The sequence below is a fragment of the Hypanus sabinus genome, chromosome 24 (assembly GCF_030144855.1).
Source record: "Hypanus sabinus isolate sHypSab1 chromosome 24, sHypSab1.hap1, whole genome shotgun sequence".
Taxonomy (NCBI): Eukaryota; Metazoa; Chordata; class Chondrichthyes; order Myliobatiformes; family Dasyatidae; genus Hypanus; species Hypanus sabinus.
This window is the reverse complement of record NC_082729.1, coordinates 2,883,494-2,899,812: the sequence shown is the minus strand read 5'-3', so window position 1 is coordinate 2,899,812 and position 16,319 is coordinate 2,883,494. Positions and strand designations below refer to the sequence as shown.

The 16,319-nt window shown below is 49.9% G+C and overlaps 2 protein-coding genes across 3 annotated transcripts in view; both read right to left on the bottom strand.

Annotated features, from left to right (window-relative positions):
• The window catches only part of LOC132380411 (tyrosine-protein kinase Fyn-like), a 300,099-nt gene that overhangs the window by 240,441 nt on the left and 43,339 nt on the right, over positions 1–16,319 (bottom strand). The gene's annotated exons all lie outside the window — the stretch shown is intronic.
• LOC132380754 (uncharacterized) lies at positions 6,953–8,545 on the bottom strand. The gene is made up of 2 exons (XM_059949745.1): positions 8,461–8,545; positions 6,953–8,166 (listed from the first exon to the last, which is right to left on the bottom strand). Exons 1-2 carry the CDS (start codon positions 8,520–8,522, stop codon positions 7,194–7,196), a joined length of 1,035 nt encoding a protein of 344 aa, XP_059805728.1. The 5' UTR covers positions 8,523–8,545; the 3' UTR covers positions 6,953–7,193.

Genomic DNA, 16,319 nt, shown 5'->3' with positions numbered 1-16,319 from the left:
CAGCAGATGTTGTAGAGTGTAAGAGAAGTTTGGATCAGTACATGGATGAGAGGTGTATAGAAGCTTATGGTCCAGGTGCAGAGAGATGGGACTGGACAGATCAGGTCAGCATGCACTGGATGGGCTGAGCAGCCTGTTTCTGTCTATTGTACTGGCTTTATTTGTCAGATATACATTGAAGCATTGAAACGCAGTGAAATGCATCGTTTGTGTCAAAGAACACAGTCCGAGGGTGTGCTGGGGGGGGCAGCCTGCAAGAGTTGCCATGCCTGCCCACACTCACTAAGCCTAACATCTCTTGCAATGTGGGAAGAATACCAGAGCACACAGGTGAACCCTCCGTTGTCATAGGAAGAAGGCAGAGACTCCTCTGAGACAGCAGGGGGAAGTGAACCACAGTCACTGGGGTTGTAAAGCATGTACCAAGGGTTCCCAACCTGGCTGAGGTTGAGTCGAGTGCATGACATAAAAGTGGTTAGGAACCCCTGCTTTACGCTAACCACTGCACTACCGTGCCCCCCCCACTCTAAACCATCAAAAATTCAACCGCCATTACCAGACTCAAGATGCATTATGGGTGGCCGGCAGTGCCAGGGGGACACAGGGCTAGATTTTTGTGCTGGGCCTGTCAGTGAATCAGCCTCTTCAGTTACCAAGAGCCATACAGCTAATAATTATTGATACCACAGGCACAAGCTCCTGTGGATTAGTTACTGCCTGTTATGCCACTGGACAGCAATCCACTTCAGTCCATCCTTGGCCATCTTGGTGTGGTTCAGAGTCCTCATTTCCTCCTCCACTGTAGGGCGCCAAGTTGCCTTTGGGCCCCCACGTTTTCTTCACCCTTCAGGGGTCTGATGAAGTGCTGTCCTGATGATGGTGTTGGCCTCTATTCTTATCATGTGCCCGAACGAAAATGACCCCAGGAATGAAAGGGTTACCGTATGAGGAACGTCTGGCAACTCTTCGACTGTATTCCCTGGAGTTCAGGGGAATGAGGGGGGATCTCACAGAAACATTGCAAATATTAAAAGGCCTGAACAGATTAGTTATCTATCCCCCACAGTTGGGGAGTCTAGGACAAGAGGGCACAACTTCAAATTTGAAGGACGTCCATTTAGAACAGAAAGGCGGAGAAATAACTTTAGTCTGAGGGTGGTAAATCTGTGGAATTTGTTGCCACAAGCGGCTGTGAAGGCCAAGTCACTGGGTGCATTTAAGGCAGAGATAGATCGGTTCTTGATTAGCCAGGGCATCAAAGGTATGGGGAGAAGGCAGGGGAGTGGGGATGACTGGAGGAATTGGATCAGCCCGTGATTGAATGGCGGAGCAGACTCGATGGGCCAAATGGCCTACTTCTGCTCCTATATCTTATGGTCTTATGGTCAATCCATCTGCAAAGTTTCCTCATGATGATAGTGGCCATGTCCTCTTGGTGACACTGAGGGAACAGGGCATGCTTGGAGATCTTGCTTGGCCAGAAAATACAGATCTTCCAAAGGTTCGTGGTGCAGAACGACAGCTTGGTCCTGGGGATTATTGCTAAAATATTTCTGAGATTGAGTTGATCTTTTTAATGTCTTTTTAATCTCACACTTAACCGAAATTTAAAGCGCCTTGTCTGGGTGAATCAGATTTCTGTATTTACTTGGAGAGCAGTCACAGAGTGAACAGAATTAATTGCTGAGGTTTGGTGCAGATGAATGACCTTTAGTACAACAACTAGTATATTCCTTTAAAAAATAGGTGGATTATCAAAACCTACAGTCAAACAATGCAAATTAAAACAGAAGCTCAAAAGGCATAGACTTGGATTGTTTCTCATGGTGTCTGAATGATTTCTCTTTGATTGTCAATTCCTGCAGAATTGTTAAGAAGGTTTTATACCAGGCTGTTATGAGTTATTACTAGTAACTCGGAAGGTAAATCAGCAAGTGGACAGATTAATTTGTATTGTATGATTACATAAACCAGTAATGTTTCTAGAAAGGTTTTAATCGTCTGGTACAGTAATAATTTCTGCAAACAGTGTAACTGTGCACCGGGAACGTCTCCATTCATCGTACAGCAGGTCAACTCACAGCAAAGCTCGCAGTCATGAAGCGGGCTGCCCCCGGAACGGCCTCAGTGCCGTGGAGAGAAGAATGATCATCGTAAGACAGTCAGCAGAATCAGCCTGACCATCACCTGCTTTCCAGTCTCGTTGCCCGGAGTGTAAATGGTCCAAACACTGGGTCGTCCCCCACCCTAGAAGCCGGGCCCCGCCGTAGAGTTTCAGCAGGTCAGGCACCATCCACGGAGAGAACTGGACAGCTGATATTTCATTTCAGGACTCTTTAGCAGGTTTCTTGAACTGTAACATCACTGTACTCTGTCAAAGATCTCTACTAGGGTGGCACGATAGCGTAGTAGTTAGCACAACACTACAGTACGGGCGTCCCAGGTTCAATTCATCTCTGGTTCCTTTAATGAGTTTGTACCTTCTCCTCCGGGTGCTCTGGTTTCCTCCCACAGTGCAAAGACCCACCGGTTGGTAGGTTAATTGTTCATTGTAAATTGTCCCGCGATTAGGCTGGGGTTAAATCAGGGGGTGTTGGGAGGTGTGGCTCGAAGATCCCAAAGGGCCTATTCCACAATGTATATCCACAGATAAATAACATTTCCAAAACACTTCCAGAAAATCACTTGGGTCTTTGTGTACAATGGGATACCACACCAATGCTTCTAGCACTATCGTTCCATTTGGATTTTAAAGCATTTATATAAGACCATAAGACCTAGGAGCAGGACTAAACCATTCAGCCCATTGAGTCTTCCCCGCCATTCCATTACTATCTCTCTCAACCCCATTCTCCTGCCATTTCCTTGGATCCTTTTGCTGATCAAGAACCTATCATGAGGTTCTATTTGTTATGATTTGTTTCTGCTTCCTGTTTATTCCTTTCTGCTTCCTGTTTATTCCTTTCTGCAGAACTCCACTAGTCACCAAGAGCCAACCGGAGAGGCCCCCTGCCTCCTGCCAGTCAGCAATCTTCTATCCATACCTTTCCTGTAATAACACAGGCCCTTATTTAGTGGCTTTATGTGTGGCACCTTGTCAGAGGCCTTCTGAATATCCAGCAGCCACCAATTCTCCTTTGTCTATCCTGCCTGTTGTTTCCTCAAGGAAATCCGAAAGATTTGTCAAGTAAGATTTTCCCTCGAGGAAACCATGCTGACTTTGGCCTATTTTATCATATGCTTCCAAGTACCCCGAAACCTTAATAATGGACTCCAACATCTGGCGTTTAATATCCGTTACTTTGACTCCTTCCCTTCTTAAAGAGTGGAGTAACATTTGTAATTTTCCATCCTTCTGGAATAAGTCCAGAATATCGTGATTCGTGAAAGATCATTACTACCGCTTCCACAATCTCTTCAGCTGCCTCTTTCAGAACCCTAGGGTGTGGTCCATCTGGTTCAGGTGACGCATCTACCTTCAGATCTTTCAGCTTCCCAAGCACCTTCTCCTTACTAACAGCAATTACACACTGCACTACCCCCGACACCCTCAAATTCCTTGCAATGTTCTACTGTCTTCGCTTGTCTGTCGTACAAAACCCTTACCAGGGTTTACAAATGTACTAGAAACTGTAGTACTGTGGTGGTCAAGTGTGCAGAGACTATAGAACACCACAGCACAGCAATGTTCCGTGCAAGGTGCGCGCATGTGCGCGTGCACACACCTTTTGCTGCTAGCACACTGCGCACAAAAGGTCGTCACCCTCTACCTCGCTAGTGTGTTAAGTATATTTCACAATCATGTTTCCTTTTCTGGTTTTTGATCCAGACAGTGTTCACAATGTGGAGTTTGCAATGGACTGTTTGCAGATTTTAGAAATGGCCTATTTACACTGATTTTATTAAAGAAATTATTGATCCACTATGTCAAATTCTAAAGAAGCAAAGGGTGTGAAGCGCAAAAGAACTATTAGCTCATTTAGAGCAGAATGACTTATGATCTTTAGAACAGCTTCAGGTTTACTCCCATTTAAAAATTCAGTGTGGCCACAAAATTGCACAGCACAGTATTTTTTTGCACAAAGAAGAGAGAACATTACATCACAGTACAGGACCTTCTGCCCACAATGTTGTGCTGACCTTTTTAACCTACTCTAAGATCAATTTGACTCTTCCCTCCGACATAACCCTCCATTTTCCTATCATCCCTGTTCCTAAAGAGTCTCTTTAATGTCCCGAATGTATCTACCACTACCACCACCCCTGACAGGGCATTCAATGGAGTAAAAAAAAACCTCCGACATCCAACTATACTTTCCTCCAATCACCTTAAAAGCATGTCCTCGTATCAGCTTTTGCTGACCTTCAGAAAATGCCTCTGGCTGTTCACCCTATCTATGCCTCTTATCATCTTGTGTACCTCTGTGAGTCATCTCCCACACTCCTTCGCTCCAAAGGGAAAAACCATAGCTCGCTCAACCTTTCTTCATAAGACATGCCCTCTAATCCAGACAACACCCTAGTAAATCTCGTCTGCACTCTCTCTTAAAGCTTCCACATCCTTCCCACAATGAGGCGACCAGAACTGACCACATCACTCCAAGTGAGATCAAAACAGAGTTTAACACAACTTCAAGATTACCTTGCAGCTTTTGAACTCAATTCCCCAAGAGATGAAGGCCAACTCATCATACACCTTCTTAGCCACACAATGGAAACCCTGAGGGATCCCTCTGTCCCTCCACACTGCTAAGAATCCTGCCATTAGCCCTACCCTAAGAAGAATTACAGTGGGGATAACAGTGCACAGTAGATTCGACACAGAGTGGCTCCACCCTTATCACCAAAATCTTCCTAACAATTTCAATTTAAAATAAACAATCTCTAAATAAATGTAATAAACAACTGACAAAATCCCACTGGAATCAAAACTAAATTAAGTGTCACTGCTTCGGTGAGGGAGAAATTTAACTTACTCTAAAATCAATCTAACCCTTCCGTCCCACATAGCCCTCCGTTTACCCATCATCCATGTGCCAATCTAAGAGTCCCTTAAATATCCCTGATGTGTCTGTCTCTACTACCACCCCAGGCAGGGTGTTCCACACACCCACTACTCTCTGGTTAAAAACCTACCCCTGGCATTTCCCCCCCCCCTCCATACCTTCCTCCAAACACCTTAAAATGATGCCCCTTCATGTTAGCCACTTCTTCCCTGGGGTGGGAAAAAATCTCTGGTTCCCCATTCAATCTATGCACTTTATCGTTTTGTTCCTCTCTATCAAGTCACCTCTCATCTTCCTTCGTTCCAAAGAGAAAAGCCCGAGCTCACTCAACCTCTCCTCATAAGACACGCTCTCTAATCCAGTCAGCAGCCTGGTAAATCTCCTCTGCACCCTCTCTAATCCAGTCAGCAGCCTGGTAAATCTCGTCTGCACCCTCTCTAAACCAGTCAGCAGCCTGGTAAATCTCCTCTGCACCCTCTCTAATCCAGTCAGCAGCCTGGTGAATCTCCTCTGCAACCTCTCAAATCCAGTCAGCAGCCTGGTAAATCTCCCCTGCACCCTCTCTAATGCAGTCAGCATCCTAGTGAATCTCCTCTGCACCCTCTCTGATCCAGGCAGCATCCTGGTAAATCTCCTCTGCAACCTCTCTAATCCAGGCAGCATCCTAGTGAATCTCCTCTGCACCCTCTCTAATCCAGGCAGTGTCCTGGTGAATCTCCTCTACACCCTCTCTAATCCAGGCAGCATCCTGGTGAATCTCCTCTGCACCCTCTCTGATCCAGGCAGCATCCTGGTAAATCTCCTCTGCACCCTCTCTAATCCAGTCAGCAGCCTGGTGAACCTCCTCTACACCCTCTCTAATCCAGTCAGCAGTCTGGTGAATCTCTTCTGCACCCTCTCTGATCCAGGCAGCATCCTGGTGAATCTCCTCTGCACCCTCTCTGATCCAGGCAGCATCCTGGTAAATCTCCTCTGAACCCTCTCTGATCCAGGCAGCATCCTGGTGAATCTCCTCTGCACCCTCTCTAATCCAGTCAGCATCCTGGTAAATCTCCTCTGCACCCTCTCTAATCCAGTCAGCAGCCTAGTAAATCTCCTCTGCACCCTCTCTAATCCAGTCAGCATCCTGGTAAATCTCCTCTACACCCTCTCTAATCCAGTCAGCAGCCTAGTAAATCTCCTCTGCACCCTCTCTAATCCAGTCAGCAGCCTGGTGAATCTCTTCTGCACCCTCTCTGATCCAGGCAGCATCCTGGTAAATCTCCTCTGCACCCTCTCTGATCCAGGCAGTATCCTGGTAAATCTCCTCTGCACCCTCTCTAATCCAGTCAGCATCCTGGTAAATCTCCTCTGCACCCTCTCTAATCCAGTCAGCATCCTGGTAAATCTCCTCTGCACCCTCTCTAATCCAGACAGCATCCTGGTAAATCTCCTCTGCACCCTCTCTAATCCAGTCAGCATCCTGGTAAATCTCCTCTGCACCCACTCTAATCCAGTCAGCAGCCTAGTAAATCTCCTCTGCACCCTCTCTAATCCAGACAGCATCCTGGTGAATCTCCTCTGCACCCTCTCTAATCCAGTCAGCAGCCTGGTGAATCTCCTCTGCACCCTCTCAATTCCAGTCTGCAGCCTGGTAAATCTCCTCTGCACCCTCTCTAATCCAGGCAGCATCCTAGTGAATCTCCTCTGCACCCTCTCTGATCCAGGCAGCATCCTGGTAAATCTCCTCTGCACCCTCTCTAATCCAGGCAGTGTCCTGGTGAATCTCCTCTGCACCCTCTCTAATCCAGGCAGTGTCCTGGTGAATCTCCTCTACACCCTCTCTAATCCAGGCAGCATCCTGGTGAATCTCCTCTGCACCCTCTCTGATCCAGGCAGCATCCTGGTGAACCTCCTCTACACCCTCTCTAATCCAGTCAGCATCCTGGTAAATCACCTCTGCACCCTCTCTAATCCAGGCAGCATCCTGGTGAATCTCCTCTGCACCCTCTCTAATCCAGGCAGCATCCTGGTGAATCTCTGCACCCTCTCTGATCCAGGCAGCATCCTGGTGAATCTCCTCTGCACCCTCTCTAATCCAGTCAGCATCCTGGTAAATCTCCTCTGCACCCTCTCTAATCCAGTCAGCAGCCTAGTAAATCTCCTCTGCACCCTCTCTAATCCAGTCAGCATCCTGGTAAATCTCCTCTACACCCTCTCTAATCCAGTCAGCAGCCTAGTAAATCTCCTCTGCACCCTCTCTAATCCAGTCAGCAGCCTGGTGAATCTCTTCTGCACCCTCTCTGATCCAGGCAGCATCCTGGTAAATCTCCCCTGCACCCTCTCTGATCCAGGCAGTATCCTGGTAAATCTCCTCTGCACCCTCTCTAATCCAGTCAGCATCCTGGTAAATCTCCTCTGCTCCCTCTCTAATCCAGTCAGCATCATGGTAAATCTCCTCTGCACCCTCTCTAATCCAGTCAGCATCCAGGTAAATCTCCTCTGCACCCACTCTAATCCAGTCAGCAGCCTAGTAAATCTCCTCTGCACCCTCTCTAATCCAGTCAGCATCCTGGTAAATCTCCTCTGCACCCACTCTAATCCAGTCAGCAGCCTAGTAAATCTCCTCTGCACCCTCTCTAATCCAGTCAGCAGAATGGTGAATCTCTTCTGCATCCTTTCTGATCCAGGCAGCATCCTGGTAAATCTCCTCTGCACCCTCTCTGATCCAGGCAGCATCCTGGTAAATCTCCTCTGCACCCTCTCTAATCCAGTCAGCAGCCTAGTAAATCTCCTCTGCACCCTCTCTAATCCAGTCAGCAGCCTGGTGAATCTCTTCTGCACCCTCTCTGATCCAGGCAGCATCCTGGTAAATCTCCCCTGCACCCTCTCTGATCCAGGCAGTATCCTGGTAAATCTCCTCTGCACCCTCTCTAATCCAGTCAGCATCCTGGTAAATCTCCTCTGCTCCCTCTCTAATCCAGTCAGCATCATGGTAAATCTCCTCTGCACCCTCTCTAATCCAGTCAGCATCCAGGTAAATCTCCTCTGCACCCACTCTAATCCAGTCAGCAGCCTAGTAAATCTCCTCTGCACCCTCTCTAATCCAGTCAGCATCCTGGTAAATCTCCTCTGCACCCACTCTAATCCAGTCAGCAGCCTAGTAAATCTCCTCTGCACCCTCTCTAATCCAGTCAGCAGAATGGTGAATCTCTTCTGCATCCTTTCTGATCCAGGCAGCATCCTGGTAAATCTCCTCTGCACCCTCTCTGATCCAGGCAGCATCCTGGTAAATCTCCTCTGCACCCTCTCTAATCCAGTCAGCAGCCTGGTGAATCTCCTCTGCACCCTTTCTAGTCCAGGCAGCATCCTGGTAAATCTCCTCTGCACCCTCTCTAATCCAGTCAGCATCCTGGTAAATCTCCTCTGCACCCTCTCTAATCCAGGCAGCATCCTGGTAAATCTCCTCTGCGACCTCTCTAATCCAGTCAGCATCCTGGTAAATCTCCTCTGCACCCTCTCTGATCCAGGCAGCATCCTGGTAAATCTCCTCTGCACCCTCTCTAATCCAGTCAGCAGCCTGGTAAATCTCCTCGGCACCCTCTCTAATCCAGGCAGCATCCTGGTAAATCTCCTCTGCACCCTCTCTAATCCAGTCAGCATCCTGGTGAATCTCCTCTGCACCCTCTCTAATCCAGACAGCATCCTGGTGAATCTCCTCTGCGCCCTCTCTAATCCAGGCAGCTTCCTGGTGAATCTCCTCTGCAACCTCTCTAATCCAGGCAGTGTCCTGGTGAATCTCCTCTGCACCCTCCCTAATCCAGTCAGCAGCCTGGTAAATCTCCTCTGCACCCACTCTAATCCAGTCAGCAGCCTAGTAAATCTCCTCTGCACCCTCTCTAATCCAGTCAGCAGTCTGGTGAATCTCTTCTGCACCCTCTCTGATCCAGGCAGCATCCTGGTGAATCTCCTCTGCACCCTCTCTGATCCAGGCAGCATCCTGGTAAATCTCCTCTGAACCCTCTCTGATCCAGGCAGTATCCTGGTAAATCTCCTCTGCACCCCCTCTAATCCAGTCAGCAGCCTGGTGAATCTCCTCTGCACCCTCTCTGATCCAGGCAGCATCCTGGTGAATCTCCTCTGCACCCTCTCTAATCCAGTCAGCATCCTGGTATATCTCCTCTGCACCCTCTCTAATCCAGTCAGCAGCCTAGTAAATCTCCTCTGCACCCTCTCTAATCCAGTCAGCATCCTGGTAAATCTCCTCTACACCCTCTCTAATCCAGTCAGCAGCCTAGTAAATCTCCTCTGCACCCTCTCTAATCCAGTCAGCAGCCTGGTGAATCTCTTCTGCACCCTCTCTGATCCAGGCAGCATCCTGGTGAATCTCCTCTGCACCCTCTCTGATCCAGGCAGCATCCTGGTAAATCTCCACTGCACCCTCTCTGATCCAGGCAGCATCCTGGTAAATCTCCTCTGCACCCTCTCTAATCCAGTCAGCAGCCTGGTGAATCTCCTCTGCACCCTCTCTGATCCAGGCAGCATCCTGGTGAATCTCCTCTGCACCCTCTCTAATCCAGTCAGCATCCTGGTAAATCTCCTCTGCACGCTCTCTAATCCAGTCAGCAGCCTGGTAAATCTCCTCTGCACCCTCTCTGATCCAGGCAGCATCCTGGTGAATCTCCTCTGCACCCTCTCTAATCCAGTCAGCATCCTGGTAAATCTCCTCTGCACCCTCTCTAATCCAGACGGCATCCTGGTAAATCTCCTCTGCACCCTTTCTAATCCAGTCAGCAGCCTGGTGAATCTCCTCTGCACCCTCTCAATTCCAGTCAGCAGCCTGGTAAATCTCCTCTGCACCCTCTCTAATCCAGGCAGCATCCTAGGGAATCTCCTCTGCACCCTCTCTGATCCAGGCAGCATCCTGGTAAATCTCCTCTGCACCCTCTCTGATCCAGTCAGCAGCCTGGTGAACCTCCTCTACACCCTCTCTAATCCAGTCAGCATCCTGGTAAATCTCCTCTGCACCCTCTCTAATCCAGGCAGCATCCAGGTGAATCTCCTCTGCACCCTCTCTAATCCAGGCAGCATCCTGGTGAATCTCTGCACCCTCTCTGATCCAGGCAGCATCCTGGTAAATCTCCTCTGCACCCTCTCTAATCCAGACAGCATCCTGGTGAATCTCCTCTGCGCCCTCTCTAATCCAGGCAGCTTCCTGGTGAATCTCCTCTGCAACCTCTCTAATCCAGGCAGTGTCCTGGTAAATCTCCTCTGCACCCACTCTAATCCAGTCAGCAGCCTAGTAAATCTCCTCTGCACCCTCTCTAATCCAGTCAGCAGTCTGGTGAATCTCTTCTGCACCCTCTCTGATCCAGGCAGCATCCTGGTGAATCTCCTCTGCACCCTCTCTGATCCAGGCAGCATCCTGGTAAATCTCCTCTGAACCCTCTCTGATCCAGGCAGCATCCTGGTGAATCTCCTCTGCACCCTCTCTAATCCAGTCAGCATCCTGGTAAATCTCCTCTGCACCCTCTCTAATCCAGGCAGTGTCCTGGTGAATCTCCTCTACACCCTCTCTAATCCAGGCAGCATCCTGGTGAATCTCCTCTGCACCCTCTCTGATCCAGTCAGCAGCCTGGTGAACCTCCTCTGCACCCTCTCTAATCCAGACGGCATCCTGGTAAATCTCCTCTGCACCCTTTCTAATCCAGTCAGCAGCCTGGTGAATCTCCTCTGCACCCTCTCAATTCCAGTCAGCAGCCTGGTAAATCTCCTCTGCACCCTCTCTAATCCAGGCAGCATCCTAGGGAATCTCCTCTGCACCCTCTCTGATCCAGGCAGCATCCTGGTAAATCTCCTCTGCACCCTCTCTGATCCAGTCAGCAGCCTGGTGAACCTCCTCTACACCCTCTCTAATCCAGTCAGCATCCTGGTAAATCTCCTCTGCACCCTCTCTAATCCAGGCAGCATCCAGGTGAATCTCCTCTGCACCCTCTCTAATCCAGGCAGCATCCTGGTGAATCTCTGCACCCTCTCTGATCCAGGCAGCATCCTGGTAAATCTCCTCTGCACCCTCTCTAATCCAGACAGCATCCTGGTGAATCTCCTCTGCGCCCTCTCTAATCCAGGCAGCTTCCTGGTGAATCTCCTCTGCAACCTCTCTAATCCAGGCAGTGTCCTGGTAAATCTCCTCTGCACCCACTCTAATCCAGTCAGCAGCCTAGTAAATCTCCTCTGCACCCTCTCTAATCCAGTCAGCAGTCTGGTGAATCTCTTCTGCACCCTCTCTGATCCAGGCAGCATCCTGGTGAATCTCCTCTGCACCCTCTCTGATCCAGGCAGCATCCTGGTAAATCTCCTCTGAACCCTCTCTGATCCAGGCAGCATCCTGGTGAATCTCCTCTGCACCCTCTCTAATCCAGTCAGCATCCTGGTAAATCTCCTCTGCACCCTCTCTAATCCAGGCAGTGTCCTGGTGAATCTCCTCTACACCCTCTCTAATCCAGGCAGCATCCTGGTGAATCTCCTCTGCACCCTCTCTGATCCAGTCAGCAGCCTGGTGAACCTCCTCTGCACCCTCTCTAATCCAGTCAGCATCCTGGTAAATCTCCTCTGCACCCTCTCTAATCCAGGCAGCATCCAGGTGAATCTCCTCTGCACACTCTCTAATCCAGGCAGCATCCTGGTGAATCTCTGCACCCTCTCTGATCCAGGCAGCATCCTGGTAAATCTCCTCTGCACCCTCTCTAATCCAGACAGCATCCTGGTGAATCTCCTCTGCGCCCTCTCTAATCCAGGCAGCTTCCTGGTGAATCTCCTCTGCAACCTCTCTAATCCAGGCAGTGTCCTGGTAAATCTCCTCTGCACCCACTCTAATCCAGTCAGCAGCCTAGTAAATCTCCTCTGCACCCTCTCTAATCCAGTCAGCAGTCTGGTGAATCTCTTCTGCACCCTCTCTGATCCAGGCAGCATCCTGGTGAATCTCCTCTGCACCCTCTCTGATCCAGGCAGCATCCTGGTAAATCTCCTCTGAACCCTCTCTGATCCAGGCAGCATCCTGGTGAATCTCCTCTGCACCCTCTCTAATCCAGTCAGCATCCTGGTAAATCTCCTCTGCACCCTCTCTAATCCAGTCAGCAGCCTAGTAAATCTCCTCTGCACCCTCTCTAATCCAGTCAGCATCCTGGTAAATCTCCTCTACACCCTCTCTAATCCAGTCAGCAGCCTAGTAAATCTCCTCTGCAACCTCTCTAATCCAGTCAGCAGCCTGGTGAATCTCTTCTGCACCCTCTCTGATCCAGGCAGCATCCTGGTAAATCTCCTCTGCACCCTCTCTGATCCAGGCAGTATCCTGGTAAATCTCCTCTGCACCCTCTCTAATCCAGTCAGCATCCTGGTAAATCTCCTCTGCACCCTCTCTAATCCAGTCAGCATCCTGGTAAATCTCCTCTGCACCCTCTCTAATCCAGACAGCATCCTGGTAAATCTCCTCTGCACCCTCTCTAATCCAGTCAGCATCCTGGTAAATCTCCTCTGCACCCACTCTAATCCAGTCAGCAGCCTAGTAAATCTCCTCTGCACCCTCTCTAATCCAGACAGCATCCTGGTGAATCTCCTCTGCACCCTCTCTAATCCAGTCAGCAGCCTGGTGAATCTCCTCTGCACCCTCTCAATTCCAGTCTGCAGCCTGATAAATCTCCTCTGCACCCTCTCTAATCCAGGCAGCATCCTAGTGAATCTCCTCTGCACCCTCTCTGATCCAGGCAGCATCCTGGTAAATCTCCTCTGCACCCTCTCTAATCCAGGCAGTGTCCTGGTGAATCTCCTCTGCACCCTCTCTAATCCAGGCAGTGTCCTGGTGAATCTCCTCTACACCCTCTCTAATCCAGGCAGCATCCTGGTGAATCTCCTCTGCACCCTCTCTGATCCAGGCAGCATCCTGGTGAACCTCCTCTACACCCTCTCTAATCCAGTCAGCATCCTGGTAAATCTCCTCTGCACCCTCTCTAATCCAGGCAGCATCCTGGTGAATCTCCTCTGCACCCTCTCTAATCCAGGCAGCATCCTGGTGAATCTCTGCACCCTCTCTGATCCAGGCAGCATCCTGGTGAATCTCCTCTGCACCCTCTCTAATCCAGTCAGCATCCTGGTAAATCTCCTCTGCACCCTCTCTAATCCAGTCAGCAGCCTAGTAAATCTCCTCTGCACCCTCTCTAATCCAGTCAGCATCCTGGTAAATCTCCTCTACACCCTCTCTAATCCAGTCAGCAGCCTAGTAAATCTCCTCTGCACCCTCTCTAATCCAGTCAGCAGCCTGGTGAATCTCTTCTGCACCCTCTCTGATCCAGGCAGCATCCTGGTAAATCTCCCCTGCACCCTCTCTGATCCAGGCAGTATCCTGGTAAATCTCCTCTGCACCCTCTCTAATCCAGTCAGCATCCTGGTAAATCTCCTCTGCTCCCTCTCTAATCCAGTCAGCATCATGGTAAATCTCCTCTGCACCCTCTCTAATCCAGTCAGCATCCAGGTAAATCTCCTCTGCACCCACTCTAATCCAGTCAGCAGCCTAGTAAATCTCCTCTGCACCCTCTCTAATCCAGTCAGCATCCTGGTAAATCTCCTCTGCACCCACTCTAATCCAGTCAGCAGCCTAGTAAATCTCCTCTGCACCCTCTCTAATCCAGTCAGCAGAATGGTGAATCTCTTCTGCATCCTTTCTGATCCAGGCAGCATCCTGGTAAATCTCCTCTGCACCCTCTCTGATCCAGGCAGCATCCTGGTAAATCTCCTCTGCACCCTCTCTAATCCAGTCAGCAGCCTAGTAAATCTCCTCTGCACCCTCTCTAATCCAGTCAGCAGCCTGGTGAATCTCTTCTGCACCCTCTCTGATCCAGGCAGCATCCTGGTAAATCTCCCCTGCACCCTCTCTGATCCAGGCAGTATCCTGGTAAATCTCCTCTGCACCCTCTCTAATCCAGTCAGCATCCTGGTAAATCTCCTCTGCTCCCTCTCTAATCCAGTCAGCATCATGGTAAATCTCCTCTGCACCCTCTCTAATCCAGTCAGCATCCAGGTAAATCTCCTCTGCACCCACTCTAATCCAGTCAGCAGCCTAGTAAATCTCCTCTGCACCCTCTCTAATCCAGTCAGCATCCTGGTAAATCTCCTCTGCACCCACTCTAATCCAGTCAGCAGCCTAGTAAATCTCCTCTGCACCCTCTCTAATCCAGTCAGCAGAATGGTGAATCTCTTCTGCATCCTTTCTGATCCAGGCAGCATCCTGGTAAATCTCCTCTGCACCCTCTCTGATCCAGGCAGCATCCTGGTAAATCTCCTCTGCACCCTCTCTAATCCAGTCAGCAGCCTGGTGAATCTCCTCTGCACCCTTTCTAATCCAGGCAGCATCCTGGTAAATCTCCTCTGCACCCTCTCTAATCCAGTCAGCATCCTGGTAAATCTCCTCTGCACCCTCTCTAATCCAGGCAGCATCCTGGTAAATCTCCTCTGCACCCTCTCTAATCCAGTCAGCATCCTGGTAAATCTCCTCTGCACCCTCTCTGATCCAGGCAGCATCCTGGTAAATCTCCTCTGCACCCTCTCTAATCCAGTCAGCAGCCTGGTAAATCTCCTCGGCACCCTCTCTAATCCAGGCAGCATCCTGGTAAATCTCCTCTGCACCCTCTCTAATCCAGTCAGCATCCTGGTGAATCTCCTCTGCACCCTCTCTAATCCAGACAGCATTCTGGTGAATCTCCTCTGTGCCCTCTCTAATCCAGGCAGCTTCCTGGTGAATCTCCTCTGCAACCTCTCTAATCCAGGCAGTGTCCTGGTGAATCTCCTCTGCACCCTCCCTAATCCAGTCAGCAGCCTGGTAAATCTCCTCTGCACCCACTCTAATCCAGTCAGCAGCCTAGTAAATCTCCTCTGCACCCTCTCTAATCCAGTCAGCAGTCTGGTGAATCTCTTCTGCACCCTCTCTGATCCAGGCAGCATCCTGGTGAATCTCCTCTGCACCCTCTCTGATCCAGGCAGCATCCTGGTAAATCTCCTCTGAACCCTCTCTGATCCAGGCAGTATCCTGGTAAATCTCCTCTGCACCCCCTCTAATCCAGTCAGCAGCCTGGTGAATCTCCTCTGCACCCTCTCTGATCCAGGCAGCATCCTGGTGAATCTCCTCTGCACCCTCTCTAATCCAGTCAGCATCCTGGTATATCTCCTCTGCACCCTCTCTAATCCAGTCAGCAGCCTAGTAAATCTCCTCTGCACCCTCTCTAATCCAGTCAGCATCCTGGTAAATCTCCTCTACACCCTCTCTAATCCAGTCAGCAGCCTAGTAAATCTCCTCTGCACCCTCTCTAATCCAGTCAGCAGCCTGGTGAATCTCTTCTGCACCCTCTCTGATCCAGGCAGCATCCTGGTAAATCTCCTCTGCACCCTCTCTGATCCAGGCAGTATCCTGGTAAATCTCCTCTGCATCCTCTCTAATCCAGTCAGCATCCTGATAAATCTCCTCTGCACCCTCTCTAATCCAGTCAGCATCCTGGTAAATCTCCTCTGCACCCTCTCTAATCCAGACAGCATCCTGGTAAATCTCCTCTGCACCCTCTCTAATCCAGTCAGCATCCTGGTAAATCTCCTCTGCACCCACTCTAATCCAGTCAGCAGCCTAGTAAATCTCCTCTGCACCCTCTCTAATCCAGACTGCATCCTGGTGAATCTCCTCTGCACCCTCTCTAATCCAGTCAGCAGCCTGGTGAATCTCCTCTGCACCCTCTCTAATCCAGGCAGCATCCTGGTAAATCTCCTCTGCACCCTCTCTAATCCAGGCAGCATCCTGGTAAATCTCCTCTGCACCCTCTCTAATCCAGGCAGCATCCTGGTGAATCTCCTCTGCACCCTCTCTAATCCAGTCAGCATCCTGGTAAATCTCCTCTGCACCCTCTCTAATCCAGTCAGCAGCCTAGTAAATCTCCTCTGCACCCTCTCTAATCCAGTCAGCATCCTGGTAAATCTCCTCTGCACCCACTCTAATCCAGTCAGCAGCCTAGTAAATCTCCTCTGCACCCTCTCTAATCCAGTCAGCAGAATGGTGAATCTCTTCTGCATCCTTTCTGATCCAGGCAGCATCCTGGTAAATCTCCTCTGCACCCTCTCTGATCCAGGCAGCATCCTGGTAAATCTCCTCTGCACCCTCTCTAATCCAGTCAGCAGCCTGGTGAATCTCCTCTGCACCCTTTCTAATCCAGGCAGCATCCTGGTAAATCTCCTCTGCACCCTCTCTAATCCAGTCAGCATCCTGGTAAATCTCCTCTGCACCCTCTCTAATCCAGGCAG